The sequence below is a fragment of the Eublepharis macularius genome, chromosome 14, assembly GCF_028583425.1.
Source record: "Eublepharis macularius isolate TG4126 chromosome 14, MPM_Emac_v1.0, whole genome shotgun sequence".
Lineage (NCBI taxonomy): Eukaryota > Metazoa > Chordata > Lepidosauria > Squamata > Eublepharidae > Eublepharis > Eublepharis macularius.
The window spans coordinates 44,777,554-44,798,301 of NC_072803.1; the positions used below are offsets into that span (position 1 = coordinate 44,777,554).

At 44.5% G+C, this 20,748-nt stretch overlaps 1 protein-coding gene across 4 annotated transcripts in view; it reads left to right on the forward strand.

Moving 5' to 3' along the window:
- The window catches only part of NSMF (NMDA receptor synaptonuclear signaling and neuronal migration factor), a 50,461-nt gene that overhangs the window by 11,276 nt on the left and 18,437 nt on the right, over window positions 1-20,748 (forward strand). Inside the window, exons 1-7 of one of the 4 annotated variants that reach the window (XM_054998326.1) lie at window positions 3,663-3,741; window positions 6,319-6,380; window positions 7,143-7,667; window positions 12,677-12,752; window positions 14,381-14,449; window positions 20,195-20,247; window positions 20,481-20,570. In XM_054998326.1, the coding sequence (XP_054854301.1) occupies window positions 7,190-7,667; window positions 12,677-12,752; window positions 14,381-14,449; window positions 20,195-20,247; window positions 20,481-20,570 (766 nt within the window). In that variant the 5' untranslated portion in view covers window positions 3,663-3,741; window positions 6,319-6,380; window positions 7,143-7,189. Of the gene's footprint in view, window positions 1-3,662; window positions 3,742-6,318; window positions 6,381-7,142; window positions 7,668-12,676; window positions 12,753-14,380; window positions 14,450-20,194; window positions 20,248-20,480; window positions 20,571-20,748 lie in introns of those variants that run through there. The other 3 variants (XM_054998324.1, XM_054998325.1, XM_054998327.1) reach the window with 3 other exon arrangements.

The following is a 20,748-nucleotide window of genomic DNA, read 5'->3' on the forward strand; positions in this document are numbered from 1 at the left end:
AGGGAGGTCCGAAACAAAGACTTGTCTTGAGAGGGAAAGATCAGACAGCGTGAGGAGAAAATTCTCAAGACGTTCGCTTGGCAGGCTGGGCGGCTGCTGCAGCCAAGGACGGGGGCGGGGGCAGGAGCTGATGTGTTCTACAAGCCTTATTTTAAAAATCAAAGCCATAGCAATATTGCAGTGCCCAGCTGTGTGTGTTTGCACAAAGCCACTGGGGAAACTGCCTTCTTTTGCAGATAGAAAACTAGTTCAAAGAGGAGTAGCTGGTGCTTGTAATCCCCCCCCCTTTCACCTCCTGGCCAGAATGAAACGGATCTCACTAGTCAGTTTTCACCTCTCCCTGTCAGCTGGGCAGCTGTCCTTTTAGGATTCTCTTCTGGCTTTGTTGTCTCCCACTCAAAACTCCTGCAGCCCAGGCATGTGTAAGGTGCCCTCAAGTTGCAGCCAACTTACAGTGACCCCATAGGGTTTTCAAGGCAAGGCATTGTATACATGATGAGAAATCCTAATATCTAAATTGTCCCTAGTAATAAGCTGCTAGGGATCCCTAATGGCTGGATCAGGGTCATGGTGCTGGTCAGGGTATGTAGGTTACCTATTCCCCACTGCACCATTTTCCCAATCCCCCCCCCCAAATATGGGCTGTTTTAAGTCCTGGTGGATGAAAAAGACAAGTCAAGCCAATTGTGCCTACCTCTCCCCCCCTCCCCGCCCCCGGCTAAAACCATGGCACTTGCAGGGGGGAGAGTTAACGTCTCTCTTTTCCACTGCCAGTTCACAATCTCTGTTGAGGCTCCCCAAGCAGCTCTTTTGAGGGTCAGGTTAGATGCCCGTAGTGCTTATCATGGAACTTCAGTATCCTGGGTGCGTCTACCCACTTCTGAAGTCCATGTGATTCCTCTTCGTGCCTTGGGCCAGACCAGAAAAACATTTCAGAATCTTAATGGTCTTCATCCGCTTCTCAGGTGTACTAGCTTTTTACATCTCTGCCTGGGGAAGGGCAACATTACCAACATTGGATGGGTGCCAGCATCAAACATTTAAACACTTGGCTAATCAAGATTTTTGTTGTTTAACCCTATCCTAGGGGGTTACTGACCCTCCCATTAAGAACATAAGATGAGCATTGCTATATTAGGGCGGTGGGCCGTCACGTCCAGCACCCTATTTCATGCAGTGGCCAAACCAGTTGCCTGGGGGGGGGCAGCAAACAGGGCCTAGAAGCCAAGGCCTTCTTCTGATGTTGCCCCATAGCACTGGGATTCAGAGGTTTACTGCTTCTGAATATGGAGGTTCTCTTTAGTCACCTCGACTAGAAACCATTGACGGACCTCTCAATCTGTTTCCCCTTTAAAGTCATCTGTGTCATGGCTATCACTATATGCCCTGGCAATGAATATTCCACAATATAATTATATTCTACAATATGATTACTAATGGATTGAAGAAATGCTTCTTATTGTCTGTCCTGAATCTGTTGGTCATCTTTTTCACTGGGGGTCCCTGAGTTCTAGTATTATGGGAGAGGGAGGAAAAACTTGCTCTGTTCACTTTCTCCATTCCATGCATAATTTTATTAATCTCTGTCATGTCTCCCCCTTAGCTGTCTTTTTTCTCATAGGTAAAGCGCTGCAACATTTATTTATTCATTTTAAGACATGGCAGCAGAAGTGTACATTGTATTCAAATGAGGCTGCTCCATAGCACTGTATGAGGGCATTAAATATTAGCCATTTTATCTTCAGTCCCTTTCCTGATAATCCCCAGCATGTAGTCTGGCTTCTTCACTGCTGTTGCATGTTGAATTGAAGTTTTCTTTGAGCTGTCCACTACAACCTCAAGATAACTTTCAGATTCTGTCAGTTCAGACCCAGCCGCATATATTTAAAATTAAGATTTTTTTTTGTTCCAGTGTTCATAATTTACTTACACTGAATTTCATTTGCTGTGTTGTCACCCACTCATCCAAGTTGCAGACACCCTCCTGGATCTCTTCATGATACCATTTGGTTTTCACCCACCCCAAATAATTTGGTAACTTGGCTACTGTTCTGCTTACCCATTCCATCTCCATCCCAGATTTTCTTCTTTCTCTGTAACCAAGGAAAGCAGGATATATTGTTCCACACTGAAAGCCTAAGAATTTTCTTTTGTGCTGCAGATCAGCCCTTGGCTTATAAACAGCAACCCATCTGAAGCATGAAATCAGGCTTTCAAACTAGGGTTTCTAGTTGATCTGTTGTGATGTCTTAATTTACAAACCAGTGTTTGTTGTGTAGCACTGCCCCTTGTGGTGGGCACAGAGATAGTAGCATAAAATGATCCTCTCTCTTTTGGGACGAAGGACAAGAGTTAGGAAATGGACAGTTGTAGATGTGTTACTTAAATCTGCTAGTTAGTTGAAAAAAGCACATTTTAAAGAAACCACATCCTGTGACGTCTAAATGCACTGTAGCCTAAGCCTACGCATCCATAATTGTTCATATTTCTCCCTAGCACCCCTTCCCTCTGCCATTTCTCTTTCCCCCTTATGGTTTCCCCCTCCACAGTTGCAGTGTTGAGGCTTGTATTTTTGATTTCTTTCAAAACTCTGTAAAACATGATGTAAGTTGGATCGAGCATTCTAAGCAATAATGATGACTGACACATAGGTGCATAGCTGGTAAAAACAGTCATAGGCTGTAACATTTGTGATCTTGTTTGCAAAGCCAGCTTGGCTCCAGCCCACACAGGGCTCACACTTGCAAAATGTGAAGAAATGGTAATGTATCTATTTCAGAATAGCTTGGAGAGATTTGCTTTTGTTTTCAAAATGAGAAGCAGTGAGGTGTAAGGTGTAGAATATCGGACTAGGGCTGGGAAGACCCAGGTTCATATCTGTGCTTGGATGTGAAACTCAGTGGGTCACCTTGGGTTGGCCGTTCTTTCTTATTCCTAGCCTCACCTACCTCACAAAGTTGTTGTGAGGTTAAAAGGAAGAGGGACAGGTTACTGCCCTTGGCAAAAGGGTGAGAAAAATATCAAATAAATAAAAGAGAGATGGTTTCATTGTTTTGAGCAGCTTTGTGCAAAAGTGGAACCTACTGTAAAATTCCTTTGGGGGCTATTCTGTGTAGGCTTTTGGTACTATTTGCATTTGAGAAGGGCATCTGAACTTGAACTTTATCTCATCACTGATACTGGATGTGAGGGCGATCTGGCTATGACATCTGTCATCACTGATAACCCAGCTCCAGAGACATGGGATTTAAGAAAATCTGTTTTCTAGACCCTAGGGCCTTGTATCTAGGCAATTTTGAAATTCGTGTTTTTGACAAGATAAGCAGGGAAGTATCTGTAGCACAAGGATGTGAATGGTGCAGTCTATAAGATTGTGCTTAGATGAGGGCTCTGTGGACCCATCTTTGGGTGACTGAGGTTGGAAAGAGCGTGGAATTTCCCAGTTGTAAGTGGCTCTTGGCTCTTTGAGCTTCCCCTTCCCTTCAGGCTGCAAATGCCAGTGCTGCTCACTTCTTTGTCCAAGCAGTTTTGAAAAAGACAGAACAAAAGGCGTCCTTGAGAACCGTGAGAACTTAGTTGGAACAGCAGTCGCAGAGGCTCTTTCTGGCTCGTTCTCTCCGATCAGCCTGGCTGGCAGTGACTGAGAAAAAGGCTGTGTGTGTTCCAGAGCTGGACTCCACGATCTTGGGGACCCTTGGCAAAGCGTGCTTGTGTACTTTCTGAATCTGGAAGTTAAGAGAGGTACAAATTCTCCATTCTTCAAGCAAGCATTGAAGTGCTTTCTGGTAGAAAGGGAGATTTCCCCCCCTGCCTTTTCTGCTCCACATAGAGCTGTCTGTGCACATGGAGCAGTAAAAATGGGAGGGGGACACTCCCCCGTGCTATTTTGACATTGGGAAATGACCTGAGAGGGGAAGGAGGAGCCCCTCCTCCCTCTGTGGAGGCATTCTGAGGCCGTTTGGACTCTCCTTTATTTTTTAACACCCATTCCCCAAAGCAGCTGTGTGGCTGCAGGGAAGCTGAGTTGGGTTTGGGGAACCCAGACCCAAATCTTTAAAAACCGGCACAGAGCCAGTTTGGTGTAGTGGTTAAGAGCACGGGACTCTAATCGGGAGAGCCGGGTTTGATTCCCCACTCCTCTGTTTGAAGCCAGCTGGGTGACCTTAGGCTAGTCACGGCTCTCTGGAGCTCTCTCAGCCCCACCCACCTCACAGGGTGTTTGTTGTGGGGATAATAATGACATACTTTGTAAACCGCTCTGAGTGGGCATTAAGTTGTCCTGAAGGGCGGTATATAAATTGAATGTTGTTGTTGTTGTTGTTGTTGTTGTTGTATAGCTTGATCCTCTGACACTCTAAGCACGACACCACACTGGCTCTCCTGACCATCCCTTCTGATCATGCAGTGCAGTTGTTGAGAGATTGGGCTTTTTCTGTACTTGCCCTGCCCCCAATTAAAGAACAGCCTCCTTAAAGTAATAGGCCAAGTCCTAACCTGGCTGCTTCTGTGCTGGGAGGATTCTGCTGCGAATGCAGAACCCATCACAGTGACAATAGAGCATCCACACAAATGGCTTCCTGGTAGTTTCCTTCCGCATATGAACCTCCCGCAACCACCGTCCCTCCTCCCCCTCCCTTTTGCTGGAGGGCTTTTATTGCCACAATCTACTACTTCCCAGCTTTCTTTCAAATAAAAAAAAATAAGCCTCTATCCCTTTTCATTATGGAGGGAAAAGAGCTAGAAAATGACTTTATAAAAAAGGAAAAAGAAAGTGGAGGTCTGGAACATTGTGGCAGTGGTACCTTATAATGCTATAGTAATCTAGCATTTTTTAAAAAAAAATCTCTAGGTGGGAGTGGAATGGCATCTGTGGGGCGGAGGAAAGGGAAATGGTGCTGGTGTGGCTGGGCCCTGCAAAAATATGCACCTTCCCATCTACATGGCATCCAAAGATGCCTTCGCTGTGATCTTTTCAAAAAGATTGCACCAAGCTCAGGTTTGGGGGAGATGGCAACAGAGCAGCTGGGGGAAAAGAAGCAAGACAAATGAAGGGTGCTTCTGGAAACAGTGTTGCTGTATGGAAACATCGAAAGAGTCCAGTAGCACCTTTAAGACTAACCAACTTTACTGTAGCATAAGCTTTCGAGAATCACAGTTCTCTTCGTCAGATGCGCATCTAATGAAGAGAACAGTGATTCTCGAAAGCTTATGCTACAGTAAAGTTGGTTAGTCTTAAAGGTGCTACTGGACTCTTTTCGATTATGCTACTACAGACTAACACGGCTAACTCCTCTGGATGTATGGAAACAGCACCTCTTATCTTTTAGGAAAATGCAAATCCCAGATATCCAGAGAGCCTTCTGCTGATAGTTACTAGATAGTGAGTGGGCACTGTTGTTTATCTGAGTAGTAAAATCTGTGTATTCTTTTTTGTGATGTCTTATCATGGGTGAGTCTAATGGCTGTTTTTAACTTGGTCTGGTAGCCACTTGGAGCTTTCCAAGGGCAAGCATGATATAAATGTTTTAAATAAAATATATAAAAAGTAGAGTGAGAAGAAAAGAGCATGCAGTCCTACAACTGAAATTATGTGTGCACTAATACCAGTTTTCACCACTTTATCAACTTATCACGTGAAATGCTAGAAATTGTAGCTTCATGTTAGGGCAAAGAGAGATCTCTGTTCCTCCCCCCAATTCACACTCACAACTACAGTTCACAGGGTTCTTTTGGAATAAGGAAAGGCTGTCAAACTAGTGTATAGATCCAGAGGAGTTAGCCGTGTTAGTCTGTAGTCGCAAAATAGTAACAAGTCCAGTGGCACCTTTAAGACTAACCAACTTTATTGTCACATAAGCTTTCGAGAACCACAGTTCTCTTTGTGTGTATATATACCTTGAGAAAGACAAGGATGTATGTGCATGTTGTTTCTGACTTATGGCAACACCATGAATGAATGCGTTCCAAAATATCCTATCATTGACAGTCTTGCACAACTCTTTTAAACCGAAGGCTGTGGCTTCCTTTATTGAGTCATTCCATCTCATGATGGGTCTTCCTCTTTTACCACTGACCTTCCACTTTTCTTGAAGGATGTATACATTAAAAAAAAATAAAAACTTGGCCCCAGATTTCCGGTTGGAGGTGGGAGCCTGGGTCATCAGAGGTTGAGACCCTCTGCATTACCCCATGTTGGATAAGTGAGAATAAAGAAGAAGTTGGCGAAAGGCATTCCCAGTATGGCTGCTAACTTTCCTCTATTCCTGTCTGTTTTTCTCTCTGCTTTTCCATGCTCTGGCACTTCTTGGTGGTATCAAGAGCGGCAAGGGCCTTTGGAGACTACCTGTCCCAAAACCATCCTGAAGGCAGGAATGGCTCAGGTAGGAGGCATCCCAAGGGACTTTTCATGTGTGGAGTGGGCTGTTTTGGTGAGGGGCTGTGGTTGATCGATAGAACACAAGCGTTGCATGCTGAAGGTCCTAGGTCCAATCCTTAGTACCTCTGGTTAAAGAATATCAAGTAATGGGCTGAGAAGGATCTTTCTCTGCCTGGGGCTCTGGACAGCTGCTGCCAGTCAGAGTAGACAATATTGGGTTAGACAGACTAAAGGTCTGACTGCTTTTAAAAATAAAGTATGGCATGCAAAGGTGACTTCTGCATCACACTCTTGAGTTCTTTGTTGAGACTATATATATGCAATCTACCTTATGCTAGTATGTTTGATTTGCATAAGATACGCACACAGTGCTATGTATGGTGGAGTTTGGCAAGAGGGTAACAAAAAGGCCAATTTGGGGGGGGGGGCATATAATTTGGCTTCCTGAAGATCTGGACTTTTGGCAGCCAAGGAGGTTGATTGTTAAAGCAAATTACTAGTAATTATGGTTGCAAATATCTGAGCAATGCCCAGGGAAGCCTCCAAAAACTAGACGATGATTTTGAGTGGCTGGATATGGGTCTCCTTGCCCCTCTCTCTAACTAGTAAGACCAGTGTGCTCTTTCTTTCAGTTTGCATAAATGATTCAGATCCCAAAATCCAGCTCTTTTTACTGCTGAAGCTGTTGCCTTTCTGTAGCATTTTTCTTTTAGTTGCAAATAGTTCAGATGGCATTTTTAAGTGCATAGGCCTGTCCTTGTTTCAGATCACCTCTTGGCAGAATCCTACGTGGGTCCAGAAGACTCTCCAGAGATGCACCAGGCTGCTCAGAACAAGCGCCGACTGTCGCTCATATCGGACGGCAAGTTTGAAAGAAGCTTCTCAGAGGAGCGTGGTGAGAAGCTGACAGGAGAGGGCCCCAAGCCCCGAGTTTACACGATCTCTGGTGAGCGGCCCATGCTGTCCCAGCACCAGAGTGAGAGCATGGAGCTGGTGGTCATCAAAGGACCTGAGGCTGAGGAAGAAGAGGAGGACGACTGCTCCCAGGGACAGCCCTTGCAGAACGCTGGCAGCTCTCATAACATCAGCAGGCATTGCAAAGATGGCTGGACAAGCAATCGGCAGGCCTCCAAGGAGTGCCCCGGGTGTACCCAGTTGGCTGCTCCTTCACAGCATGCCTTTGATCTCGAGCATCATCATCATCATCACCACCACCATCATCACCAGGCTGGCGAGACTGGCTGGCGCCGAAAGAAGTTGGAGAGGATGTACAGCATTGACCGTGTGTCGGGTGAGTGAAGAATAGTCAAAAAGGGCTGCCATGTTAGGTAGGTCATCCAGACCTTCTTGCTGTCTCCAAGAATGGGCAGCCAGATGCCCCTTGGAAGCTCATCCTCCATCACTTATACCCAGCATCCAATTCTTGGAGGTAAACTGCCACAGAACAAGAAGATTCCATGTAGCTATCATGGTTGATAGATGCCAGTAGAGCTAGTTTTATCTATGCCATACTCATGGCATTGCAGTTACCTGCCACAGTTAATTCTGCAAGTTAATTATGCATTGGGTGAAACATGCCTCCTTTTGTTTACTGTTGGCCAGCTGCTAATCGGGGACAGCTTGTATTGCAATGTTTTCTAATGCAGGTGAGCCTACGTTAGCCTACCAAGTGAATTGGAACTCACCTAGGATTTGTTTTGAAAGGCAAACAAAATAAATTTGCTTATTAGAACATAGGATCACCCAATGAAGTTGATGAGCAGTTGATTCCTTTCAGACAAAAGGAAATAATTCTTCTGACAGCGCATAGTTAGCTTGTTGAATTCACTGTACAGTGACAACTAAGAATTCAGATGGATTCTGTTCATTCATTTTATTTATTTAACACATTTATATGCCACCTTTCCACCCAAATCAGGTCCCCAAGGCAGTGAACATCAGACATTAAATATTTAAAACAGTAAAATAGTATTTAAATATAAATATTAAATAGTATTTAAATATAAATATTTATAAATATTAACAATGCAATGAAAAACAGAGACACACAAGCAGAGAGGAGGGCCAATAAGAATTTACTGGAGTGCACCAAACAGAAAAGTCTCCACTCACTGGCAGAAGGCAATAATAGAGGGAGACAGACAGATCTCCCTGGAGGGAGTTCCAAAGTTTCAGTGCCATGACCAAGAAGGCTTTTTCTTAGGTTGCTACCTGTTTAGCCTCATTTGGTGGGGGTACCCAAAGCATGGCCTCCAAAGATGACTGGAGTCTCAGGCAGGTTCATATGGGAGATGGTGTTCATTAAAAAGAGATGAGGCAAATTCATAGAGGTGGAGAGGTCCCATGGTGGCCATTAGCTGTGATGTCTGTCAGACCTTCAAGTTCAAAGGCTGGGGGGTGGGGTATAGCAACAGGGACGTTGCCATCTTTCTCCTGCATGCTATGTCATAGGCTTTTGGAGGCAAGCAAAACAGGAAACAGGATGCTAAACTAGGTGGACCACTGATCTGATCCTGCCATACAGTTCTTACATTCTCCTTAAACAGGGGTCATTTTGTAGAAAAAGAACTGGAGGAACTCATTAGCACAACTCATTAGCATATGCCACACCTCTTGCCATCACCGGAGGTGTTTCATTAGTATAACTGATTTGCATATGCCACACCCCCTGACATCACCTATTCTGGCTATTTTGGACGCAATCCTGGCCATTCAAGGCCGAAATGGGGCCCAAAACAGCAAAAAGGGGCTGAAAATGGCTGAAAAGGGGGCCAAAATGGTCAGGATTGGGCCGCTGATGTGTAGGAGAGTGATCCACCACGCATCAGAGGCCTGATCCAGGCCGTTTCAGCCCCAATCCAGGCCGAAACAGGCCCCAAATGGCCAAGAGTCAGGTGGGCGGGGCCACCTGATGTGACCTCTTTGGGGAACTGCTGGAACTGCGTTCCTGTGCGTTCCCCCTCAAAATGAGCCCTGTCCCTAAGAAAGATCGGTGCCTCTGCACCATTTTTAATTGTTCTTCTTTGGTATCTGCTTTGTCTCTCTGCTAGATCCTTTTTAAAGGATCCCTACTGTATCCTAAGATGGTTCATGCCAACCCTTGAGGGTTGCGTAAATACCTGGAAAGCAGCCTAATGGAGGCCCTCCAGGGTCTTCCTTGACAACACATCCGTTGTGCAGTGCTGTGTGTTCTTCTGACACTGCGTTTATAATTCTAACAGCAGTGGCTCAGCCTGGCAGAGCAGGGGGTGAAGTTTCCGGCCTGTCAGATTGCTGTCCTGTGTGTGGGACTGAACAGCTCGTTCTATCCGTATGCTCTTAGCATTGTTGGTGATAAATGTTCTGGCTAATTTGGGATTTAAAATTCAAACGCTGCTCCCAAGAGTCAAATCCATGCATGCATACAAGTCCCATAACAAATTTCGGAAAGAAGTCGATTTATGTTCAGGGTGAGAGAGTATATGAAATACTATGGAAGAATTTCTTTCCCCCATCTCAGTGGCTGAAAACAACTTGCTAACGGAAGCAAGAGAGTGTCTCCTTTGCTTGAAGGTACTTGGTCAAGGCAGGTCCAGAGGCATGAGCCTTTGGCCACAAGCCTTGGAGCCTGGGGCCTGCATTAGCCTACAGGAATTTAGAACCCACCTGGGATGTGTTTAATATACCTTTTGGTTGCTTGAATTGCATTTCGGTACTGTCTCTATGCTGTTTTCAGTCACTTTGAGGAGAAAGCCACTCTAAAAATGCCTAAATAAATGAATAAAACAGCATGTTTTATTGGAAACTATATGTCAGAAGAAGAATACAACATCTCCATGTGCCTTTCAGTAGGCAAATAGTGCTTTACAAACCTTACCTCAATACATCTGACAGCATCTGTGTAAGATAGGCCAGTATCATCCCCATACTGCTGAGGAGAAAGGCCACTTATTAGGTGAGCAGCTGAGGTGAAATTTGAACCTGCTACGTTGTGGCTCAGAGCTCTTCCAACTTGCTTAGCTCCACTACAGAGAGCTTCAAAATTGGTCCCCTTGCTGTTTGCTAGGTCTGTATCTGCAGGACAGATTGCCAGACTCTTGAGCTGGTGCTTCATTATATGGTTATAAGCAATGGAAAAATTTAATTCTGTTTTGTGCACTTCTGATTTGCATTATCAGCCCAGCATAGATTCCCCACCTTTTGGCTATTGTGCCAGAAAGTTTGTGGAATGAGATATCTAGGGCTGCCTGTATTTAATAATCACACTACACAAGCTGAGAAAGATTTCAAACTCTGGGAGCAATGATAGATAAAGTCTCGGAAAGCAAGGGAAGAGGATTGAACTTGATTTCCAGTTTGTGTATATCAGGGTGTGTATGCAGCGCTTCAGTGTTCTGCATTAGTCTTCCACTTGGATGGTAAATGTAGAATAAATGGCATCTTAATAACAAATATATGAATTTAATTTACCTAATATATACAATGTGAATGTAAGCTAGTCTTTTTTTTTCATGTTCCACATGAGGCATGATAACTTTTTGATAAAAATATAGGGCACAGCTTAAATCTTTACAGAAACCCATAACTAGCCAGAAGGACTAATAGCAGTGGTTGGATACTAGCAGTTTTTCCACTGGCCCATGAGGGAGGAGGGAGCCCCTTTTGACCCCTGAAAATACTATGCTGGAGATTGTACGGCCATCATGAACAAAAAGCCATGCAAGACAACAAGCTGGCAGTGAGGAGAGAGATCTGCCCCTTCTTCCTCTTGCCCCTGTGGTAAAGGTGGTAGGATCCAGTCCAAGGAATACAGCTGGAGAGAATACAAAAAAGACAGTTCATTCAAACTGGCACGAATACTTTAAAAAAATTCAGAATCCAGTCAAGGACATTCTGGTTGGAATACATTTGCCCAAAGCAAAGGCAAACGCTGCAATGTTTGTTTTGCGCTATCTTGTTGTAACTGTTTGCCATCAGGAAGTTAACTTTCTACAAATCGGACCGGGACTGTTGTCTTTTCAGCAGCTGTGTGGATTATTGGGCAATGAAAGAGGAATGTATTTGAAATTTTTTTTATCCAAATTTTAGTCCCAAATTATCTGGTGATCTTTCTGAACCTGAAATGGTTAGGAATTCTCCATTTTTCTACTTTTAAATTTCTGAATTCTATACTGATCACTGTGTGTGCACAGTTTGCTGCGGTGTCCAGTTCCATTCATTTGTGTCTCTTCCCTTCCAACCAATCTTGATGTTGTTAAGGTCTCATGAAGATTCTTTTTGTGTGGTGTTTGTCAATGCACAGGATTGGTTGCAGGCATCAGTAAAACACCATACCAAAAGAATCTTCATCCATCCACATACAATCATATTAGGATTGTCTGTTGTGGTATTTTATGGATGCACATGTTTGCAAGTCATTAACATACAGTGATGAAAATGGACTGCAGGGACTCAAAGCTGTAGCCAATTTTGCATATTCTTGTTTCAAACTTAATTTTCGAAGTTCTCTTAGTTACTCTAGAAGGAGTACAACGTAAGTCTGAGCAAAATACTGGAGCAATAAAAGGAATGGAATATGATTGTATTTACACATTATTGGAAACAATCAACAACATTGCCTGACAAATTAAATGGTTCTTAAAGATGTGGACATTGTTATTGATAGTCAAATTAACAGCAATCGAAAATTCTAAGAATAGAATTTTCCTTCACTTGTTTTTAATTTGTGAACTTGAGCTGTTTGCTCTGACTACTGGTTCTGATTATGTATTGTTGCATTTTAATACATTTTTAAAAGGAATAGACAAACTCTAGTCATCCATAAAATCTAGGTACTGAGATATTCAGCTGTTACCAGTGCAGAATTCAGAATCACAGCAACTCTGCAGTATACTGTTCCATAGAATGTAATTGCTTTCATTGAGTGTTTGCATAGTATAGCGGTTAGAGTGTCAGAGTAAGATATGGGAGACCTGGATTCAAATCTCTGCTTTACCCAGGAAGCTCGCTGGGTGACCTTGGGATAGTCACTCCCTCTCAGCCTGATCTCACAGGTTTGTTGTGAGGATAAAATGGATTATAGTGCTTTTGGATTAATGTTGTTTTAAGCCACTTTGGGTTCCCATTCAAAAGAAAAGCAAGGTATAAATGTTTAAATAAATAAAATATCCTGCAGTTCCCTGGTTTCCTGTGCTGAGTGCCAAAGATCAGCACAGTCACCTTGTGCTTTCTAAGGTTGTGTTCTTATTAGTGCCCCCCCCCCCCGCATTTCTTTTCCCAGATAATCACAGCTGTTTTTGTTCTGTTTTTTTCATCTTCCAGATGACGTTCCAATCAGGACTTGGTTTCCCAAAGAGAACCTGTTCACTTTCCAAACAGCTACAACAACTATGCAAGCGTAAGGAAGAAGAGGGTCAGGGAGGGGAGGGGTCCTGCGGGTTGCTTTGGCAGCAAAAATCCACAAGCTCAATCGCTTACCCAGTTTTGTCGACATTTTAGTCAGTCTCTTTATATTTACATTGCACCATCTGCAGTCAGGGCATTCATAGAGTAGTATCACAGGAAAGACTACCCCACATTCTAAATTTCAGCTGGGTGAGGGAGGCAAAGGGTAACATGAATGAATGGTTTCTGCCTTTTATTTGTTGTTCCTGCTTTCCTATGGAACATTTGATCTTTGTTTTGGCTCTTCTTCCAGCAGTATTTTCTTGACTTTAAATATGCTTGTTTCAAGTGCAAGTGCTTCAGTTCTCTTGGAAATGGCGATGAATGACGTTTCCTTGTATGGTAGCATCTGTGTGCAAGTTTGCTGAATGACATAACTTCCCCACATGTTACATGCTAACTCCCACAGCACAGCCGCTTGCCCATTAAATTCTAGTTGCCTGAGGTTTCCTATGACATGATTAAAGACGGAGGACAACTTTGTGCTAGTGGTGCAGTGATTCCCTGACAAAATTTTGAACAGGCCTGAAGTCAGATTTGGTCAATATCAGAAATAGGATAATTTAAAAATATCGGGTTTTTCTTTTTCTTTTTTTTTCAAAGTTCACAATGGTTTGCTTCTGCAGAAAAAATGGCTTTGTTTAGAAGAATCTCTTCACTAATACCTATCTTCTTCTCTCTTTCTTCCCTCTGCTTTTCTTGGAATCCTCAGCATCTCGTAAGTAGAGCTGTTATTGCTGTTCCCCTCCCCCACATATCCCCTTATCACTTGTCTTTGGAGAAAACCCCCAGTTTCCACACAATTTTGTTCACCAAGATAAGTTAATTAAAGACAGTCTAGCCTCATCTCCTGCAGAAGAATCTGATCAGTCTAACTGTATTTGGAAGAGCAGAGATGCTTTTGTCTCCAGGGTCCAAGACTCCATTTTTTACCACACCAACCTCCCCTGCTCCTACTTCTGGGCTTGTTTCACGTCAAAGATCAGCGACTGGCATCTCATGGATCAAACCCAGCTCACAAAAAAAGCTGCAGTTTGTGCAATGAGTCAGCCTCTTCTCTGTTTCCTCTTCTCCCTCCTGCTTGCCTCCCTTTTCTTCATCGGTGGTCTTTTCCAGCAGACTGGGGGGATGGAAACTCTGACAATCGTACCCTGCTGCTTCTAGATTATTTGCTTTTTGGTGCAGTGGAAGGGCAGGAATTGGAGGCTTCCCCCTTCTGTAGTCCTCGGTGGGGGTGGGGACAGATGGAGGTGGGGACATAGAGAGCCGCTGTGTCCGTGCTAGTTTTGAGCTCCCATTCCCCATGTTTTCACAAGATGCAGTCTCCTGGTTTTCCTTTCTCTAGGACCGATGTGTGCCATACATTTAACATCCTTGTCTGTTCTTTCAGCTTCTCTCCTGTCTTGTTTTGTGAATCATTTTGTGGCCTGCGTCGCCTCCTCCTCCTCTTCATCTTGAGAGGTTCACCTCTCATTTAGTGGGAGCACTCCCGCTCTCTGTCCTGTGTTCTTTTTTTTCCATGTTGTTTCCCAGTTTTGAAGCTGTTCTAGTTGGTTTAATGGCTTGAAACTGGTTTCCCAGGGCATTCAGGGGCTACGCAGAGAGGAAGAGGCGGAAGCGGGAAAATGATTCTGCAGCTCTGATTCAGAGGTAGGGGGCATCTCTTCCTCGCACGGGTTCAATCCTTGCCTTGTTGTTTGCATGGGCCACCTGCAGGGGGCACCAGTGCTGCTTTTTTTTAAGGCTGGCGGGTAAATTGCTGTAGATACCCACAGTGTCCATGCTGCGAATCCTTGCAGAGAACGTGCTGTGGGAAATAAATCGGGCAGTTCCCATGATCATAGTGGGCACTGTCACTTTGGAATTGCAAACCAAACTTGGGGGGAGCTTGAGGCTAAATATCTCCTGAGGCTCCAGTATGTAGAACTCATATTTTCTGCCCTTTCTGTAAATAGAAATAGCTAAGCAACAGTTTTCATATACCCATGTCCCAGTTGCTTACAAAATCAAGGTGAGAAAGGAATACATTTCAAGTGGGTAGCCATGTTGGTCTCTAGTAGAAGAACAAGATTCGGGTCCAGTAGCTCCTTAGAGACCAACTAGATTTCCAGGATATGAGCTTTCAAGAGTCTGATGAAGGGAACTCTGGCCCTTGAAAGTTCATACCCTGGAAATCTAGTTGGTCTTTAAGGTGCTACAGGAAAGGAATAAGTGTTCTCCTGGATTGGGATAGTCCATTTGCAGCCTGGTGGGCTGAATCTATCCCTTCCAAAGGTATTTTATTCATTCCCAGGCAATCTGAAAGAATGTTTAATCAAGCTGTGGTAAAAAGTTTGCTCTGTTTCCCTCCAAAGAAGAAAGAAATGTTTTTTTTTATGCTGCAGGTTACAAATATCTTACCCAGTTTTGTCCAATGTTGCATCTGTATTTTGCATTTATTTCCCTGACTACATGAAGGAAGGACAGATGTATAGAGCTGCAGTAGAAATCTGCTGTTTTATGTGTGAAGCCCTTACAAGATAGATAGCACCAGCTTTAATATGGACCCTGACCACTTGTGTGGTAGGCTGTCTGTTTGTGTGGCAGATGTTCTTCTGGGACCCAGAGTGACCCCAGTAGTATAGAAGTCAGTCATTCTTAATGCCTGAAAATCTGTTCTTTCAGATTTGCTATTTCAATGTAATAATGACTTTGGGTTAAACATCACCTCCTTTTGAGTGGAAGATGCTTTCCTGTGAGTGGAAAAATACCTGGAACCAACACTGTGGTTTAGAGTTATCCAAAGTCTACTCTTAATGTTTATGTAGTACTTTAAAACTGTTCAGATCTCTTCAGATATTTATCTCCCTAATCCTAATGAAAGCCTGTATTATAATCCATATATTGCTGATACAATGGCTGAAGCTGAGAGTTGTCTGCCTAAAGCCATCTAGTGAGCAGGTTTGTGGCAGAGACAAGGTTTGAACCAGCTCACGCCCCCTGAGTCACTCTACAAAGAGAAGAGCCGCACATTTTCCTAGGCTCCGTCAAGCTTGGTTTTTGCTGTGCTGAGTGGGGACTAAAAAAAAGGGGGGGGGCAATAATGGATGGAAAACTGTCTTGCAAGTGTCCCATTAAGAAGGCTGTGATGGAGTACCCAGTTCTTCCAAATAGTGCTATTTCTCTCATGAGGAAGTTGGCTCCTTTCTGAGTGGGGTTGTACTTTGGACACAAACAGGAGGTTGTGGCAATTCAGTTCTCGCTGCTTTTACCTTTCTGGCTGGGAGGGAACAAGGCTGAGAGCATGCTACTACATGGCACTTAGGAAGGGCTTAGCTATCCTGACAGGGTTAGACCTTGTGAGTGGTTGAATCTGAAGCCAGGCTGGCTGGCTGGTCTCTGCTGCCTTGCCTTGGCAGGATCCCAAACTGCAGTGCTAAGCTCTCCCTCTTCCTCTGTATCCCAGATCCTTGCTCAGAACCTACTGCATGTTTGGTAGGAGATGTGAGCTTGATACACATGCTATCTCTCCCTTCCCTTTGGTGCTAGGCTGGCCTGCTGAATCTCCTTGGCTCTGAAAAAGTGCTTGTGCCACACTGCGCCTGATACAGTCTATAAGAGCAAGGAAATAGGATTATTGCAGCTGCATTGTTAAGGTCTGGAGGGGGCTTCATCAAGTGTGGCTGGGAAAGTGGGTGTGATGGCTTGTTCTGTGAAGAGTTTAAAGAGGCATTTGTGTTGCTAGTCCCCAGGAACCCTGTACAAAAGGATTTTGTGAGTGTATCTAGATGGAAAGGAATCAGGCAGGTGGGGAAACTTTTCCTTTGCAGATGTCAGATTTTCCAGATGTCTTGATAGGCAAGTGAAAAGTCTAAGATAGAGTCTTTCTTGTTTTTTACAAGGTCTTCCTCCTCCGTTGACCCCAGTCGGGGCCCATGATTCTTGCTGCATTGCTGGGTTCACATCCTTTGGTATGTCCCTTGCAAAGATGGGCTCTGTGAAGGATGGAAGAAGAATTTTGGAAGAGACAGTGAAGTTCTGAAGAGGGTAGATGAGAGAACAGCTAAGAGAGCCCTATCATCTTATTGGTGGCCTTGGAAATACCTGTTGTCTTTGGCAGAGGGATATATTGGTCCTAGGGATCCCAGACCCCCGGTGGGGGTGGGGGATCTCCCGCCCCTGCTCCCCACACCTCGCCCCCACTTACCTGAGCAGCGGGGGGGCATGCACCTTCCCATTTTGGCCCGGATCGGGGCCTCTGCGGAGCGCAAGAGCACTCCTGCGCTCCGCAGTGCTCAAAACAGGCCCGATCCATGGCTAATGGGCCCATTTTCAGCAGCTGTGGAGCACAGGAGCACTCCTGGACTCCGCAGCTCCCCAAAACAGGCCCGTTCTGCCGCAGATCGGGCCTGTTTTGAGGCGCTGCGGAGCGCAGGAGCGTTCGTGTGCTCTGCAGCACCTCAAAAACAGGCCCAGTCCGCGGCAGGACAGCCCGTTTCAGGTGCATTCTGCAGCACCCGGGCTGCGCGATGACATCACCCCTGAAGTGACATCATCACACCTGTGGGGGGGGCGCTCCGTGCGTGCGCACCCCCCCCTCTCCCCAGAGATCAGTGTCAGGCCCCTGTCCCCCGCCAGGAGATTGAGGGGGCCTGGCAACCCCAAATGGTCCAAGTGTGTCTCTGCCTAGACTAACAGGCTGTTTATGCCTTGTGCTGGGCCCAACCAGGGCCCCATGAGTGTCTCTATGGTAACCATGCCTAGCATGAATGTGGCTGTAGTGGGCTATTGTGTTCTTTCGGAAGAATGGACTGGTTTTGTTCTTAGAGAACATCTTCTCTGTGACTGAAATCTGTTCTTTGTGCTTAGATTCTTAAACGCTGCCGCCTACCCACATGTAGTGAAGGGATTCCTGCGTTGTTATAGAGCCGTTAATTGACTCGAGTAACTTTTCTCCTCCTTCCTCAGGGGCAAGGAATGGGTGGGGGCTGTCTTCTCGTCCTCATTCACACAGTCAATGAGGCAGCATCTAAGATGGCTATTCTTCTGCATCTCAACACCCAAAACAGCTTGGTGTTGAGGTCTTTCTTATTCTCATGAATCTTGGCTCCAAGAAATGTATTGGAGTGTCCCTGAGGAAAATATCATGGCTGTTTCCTACTTCAAGGAGGAGGTCCCATTTAAAATTGTGTTCTGTAAACATACTTGTGCAACATACTCCTGTAGTATCAATTTACTTGGTAGAGTACCAGCGTTGTGAGGCCTCCTACCAGATGAATTTATATCTCCGTAAAAGTATCTTTTTTCACATATTTTGAAATTTATGCCTCAGAATATTGTATAATGTTTGAAAAGATTTGGGGGTGTCCTATTCAGATTGGCTACTTGAGTCACATATGGCCCAAAACATTTTGGTGTCTGAGGCAAAAAAATCTTAATGATTCCCTGTATGGTAGTAAAAAATATTACACCGTGTCCCCCCTTAATGTTACCCAAAGTCTGCTGTCTGTGATAAGCCCTCTGCTTTTTAAAATCTTAAGGCCACATCTGTTTGCAGTGGTACACTGAGCCTCCCCCCCTTCTCCTATCCTGATATGTTAATCTCTGAGTGAAAAATTATGAACATGATCTACTTTTTTTGTTCCTCTCTCTTAACAACTAACAGATCTTCAGTGATTGAATGGATGTCTCCCCCGCCCTCAAGTGGGTAAAATGAAAGCAGGCTTTTCCTCTTGGGTCAAGATTATTATTAAAATTTCTTTTTTATTTACTACTTACATTATTTAAAAAGAAACCCAACAAACCAAAAATAGTAATAGTATACATATCCATTAGGTTTACCAACATATATGGAATGTTATACTAAAAGTTTTCTCAACAGTGAAATTAAATGTTAAAATCTGTTCCTGAAAAGGACAATTTAATACCTAATTTCCAGACTTCCAATAGTAATAATAATAACACTCAACATTTGTATAGTGATTTCAGTGTTCAAAGCACTGCATATACAGAGATCTTATTTTAATCCTTACCCTAGCCTTGTAAGGTAGATCGGTTTCATCTCCACATTGCAAAGTGAGGGCTGAGGCTGAGAGGGGATTGCTTGCCTAAAGCCTTCCTGGTGAGTTTATGGCAGAGGTGAGATTTGAATCAGGGACTTCCCACATCGCAGCTCATTGTCAATCTTGACTCTCCTAGGGTTGAGCACCTGTGTGGATCACAGGGAGTGCCCTGAAACCGGAGCAGCTACTTAAAAGCTCTGACAGATCACAAACTTTTCAGAAAAGGGATTTCGATCCCTAGATAAGCTAGCAGATAAAACATGGTTCTGACAACCAGATGTAACAACGGAGCCCTCCAGTGGTGATAGCGCTCACTAATACATCACAGGCTGTATCCACACAACAGCAATCTTCTGCTATGCTCTCTTGATGTAATTGCAGAGTTGCTCACTGTATTAGCAGCATCCACACATACCTTCCCTGCCTCAGACACTCCCCTGGCTGCCATTCCCTTTACCTGCACCAGCAGAGGCTCAGGTTTATTTTAAAAAATTGTAATTTTTTTTAAAGAACTCCAGTGATGTAGGGAAGCTTGAAAGTAGCAGATGCAGGGCAGAGCTGTGGAAAATAGTACCCATGCTGGTGGTGGTAGTGATGGAAAGTGCTGTCAAGTCATAGCTGACTTGTGGCTGGCATTTTCAAAGCAAGAGACCAACAGAGGTAGTTTGCCATTGCCTGCCTCTGCATAGCGACCCTGGTCATCTTTAGAGATCTCCCATCCAATTACTAATCTGCTTAGCTTCCGAGATCTTACGAGGCTTAGTGAGCAAGTCACCAATGCTAGTAGGATCTTTAAAAAAAGGAAAAAGCATACCTTCCTATTGATACAGTATGCCAATTTACTTGGTCTGTGATCTTTACAGAAAACTCATACTAAAGCAAGGGAAAACTTGGAAACTGGATGATTAGAAGACGATGGCATGTTGATGCTCCCCCTGCCCCCCAAAAGAGCTCCATATTGGGTGCCCAGCTGGAACAAAGCATCAAGGGGGAACAACCACTACTAAGTGGTGTGATACTGGCTTTCTCTCCTAGAATTACTATGAGTTGGCAGGTGCATTGTGTTTGTGATCGCGCTGATAGGCGCTGACATTAGCAGAAGTATGTTTATGAATGGTTGTCATCTCAAAGCATCCATTTAGGTTTGGAGTGTCTTTGATCAGGATCCTGGGCAGCTCCATATGTTTCTGCTGGAAAGGTGGAGAAAAATCCTTGCTCTTTTGACTCCCCTGCTTCTCCAAAATTCTCTTGGCACACAGCTTGACACATGCTTTCACCTTGGACCTCCCCAGGTTGACCCTCCCTTCTCTTGGATGTCTGGTATTGACAATCTTCTCCTTTTCATTTCTTCCAGAAATTTCAGGAAGCATCTGCGCATGGTGGGGAGCCGTCGCATGAAGGCGCAGAGTGAGTGAGGGAACTGAGGCAGTGGGAGGCAATGCTGAACTGTGTTCTGGATCCCAGCATCCCTTAGACAGTTGCTTTTGCCTTGCTTTGGATCAGCCCATATAGAAATTTAGCCTTCCTTTCTGTTCTCTGGTGTGTCCATAACAGAGTGGTTTAGAGCATGAACTTTGGAGCCAGGGGTGTGTCTTCATTGGTCGTAGAGCTGTAATAGTTGTTGTTTTTAATCTTTGTAGCATTTGCCGAGCGGCGAGAAAGGAGCTTCAGCCGATCCTGGAGCGACCCGACTCCCATTAAGCCTGAAAACCTCAATGACTCCCGAGAAAGTATGTCCTGCTGATGGTGCCCTCATCCCCCAATCCAAACTAGCTGTCTTCAAATGGCCAATATCAAAGGAAGTGATTTGGATAGACAACATGTGCCAACACCACCAGCAGGTGTTTAGGTTAGCCAGGGCCCTGTTCTGTCCAGTTAGCTATGGCAACTAAGCCTTCCACATGCTGT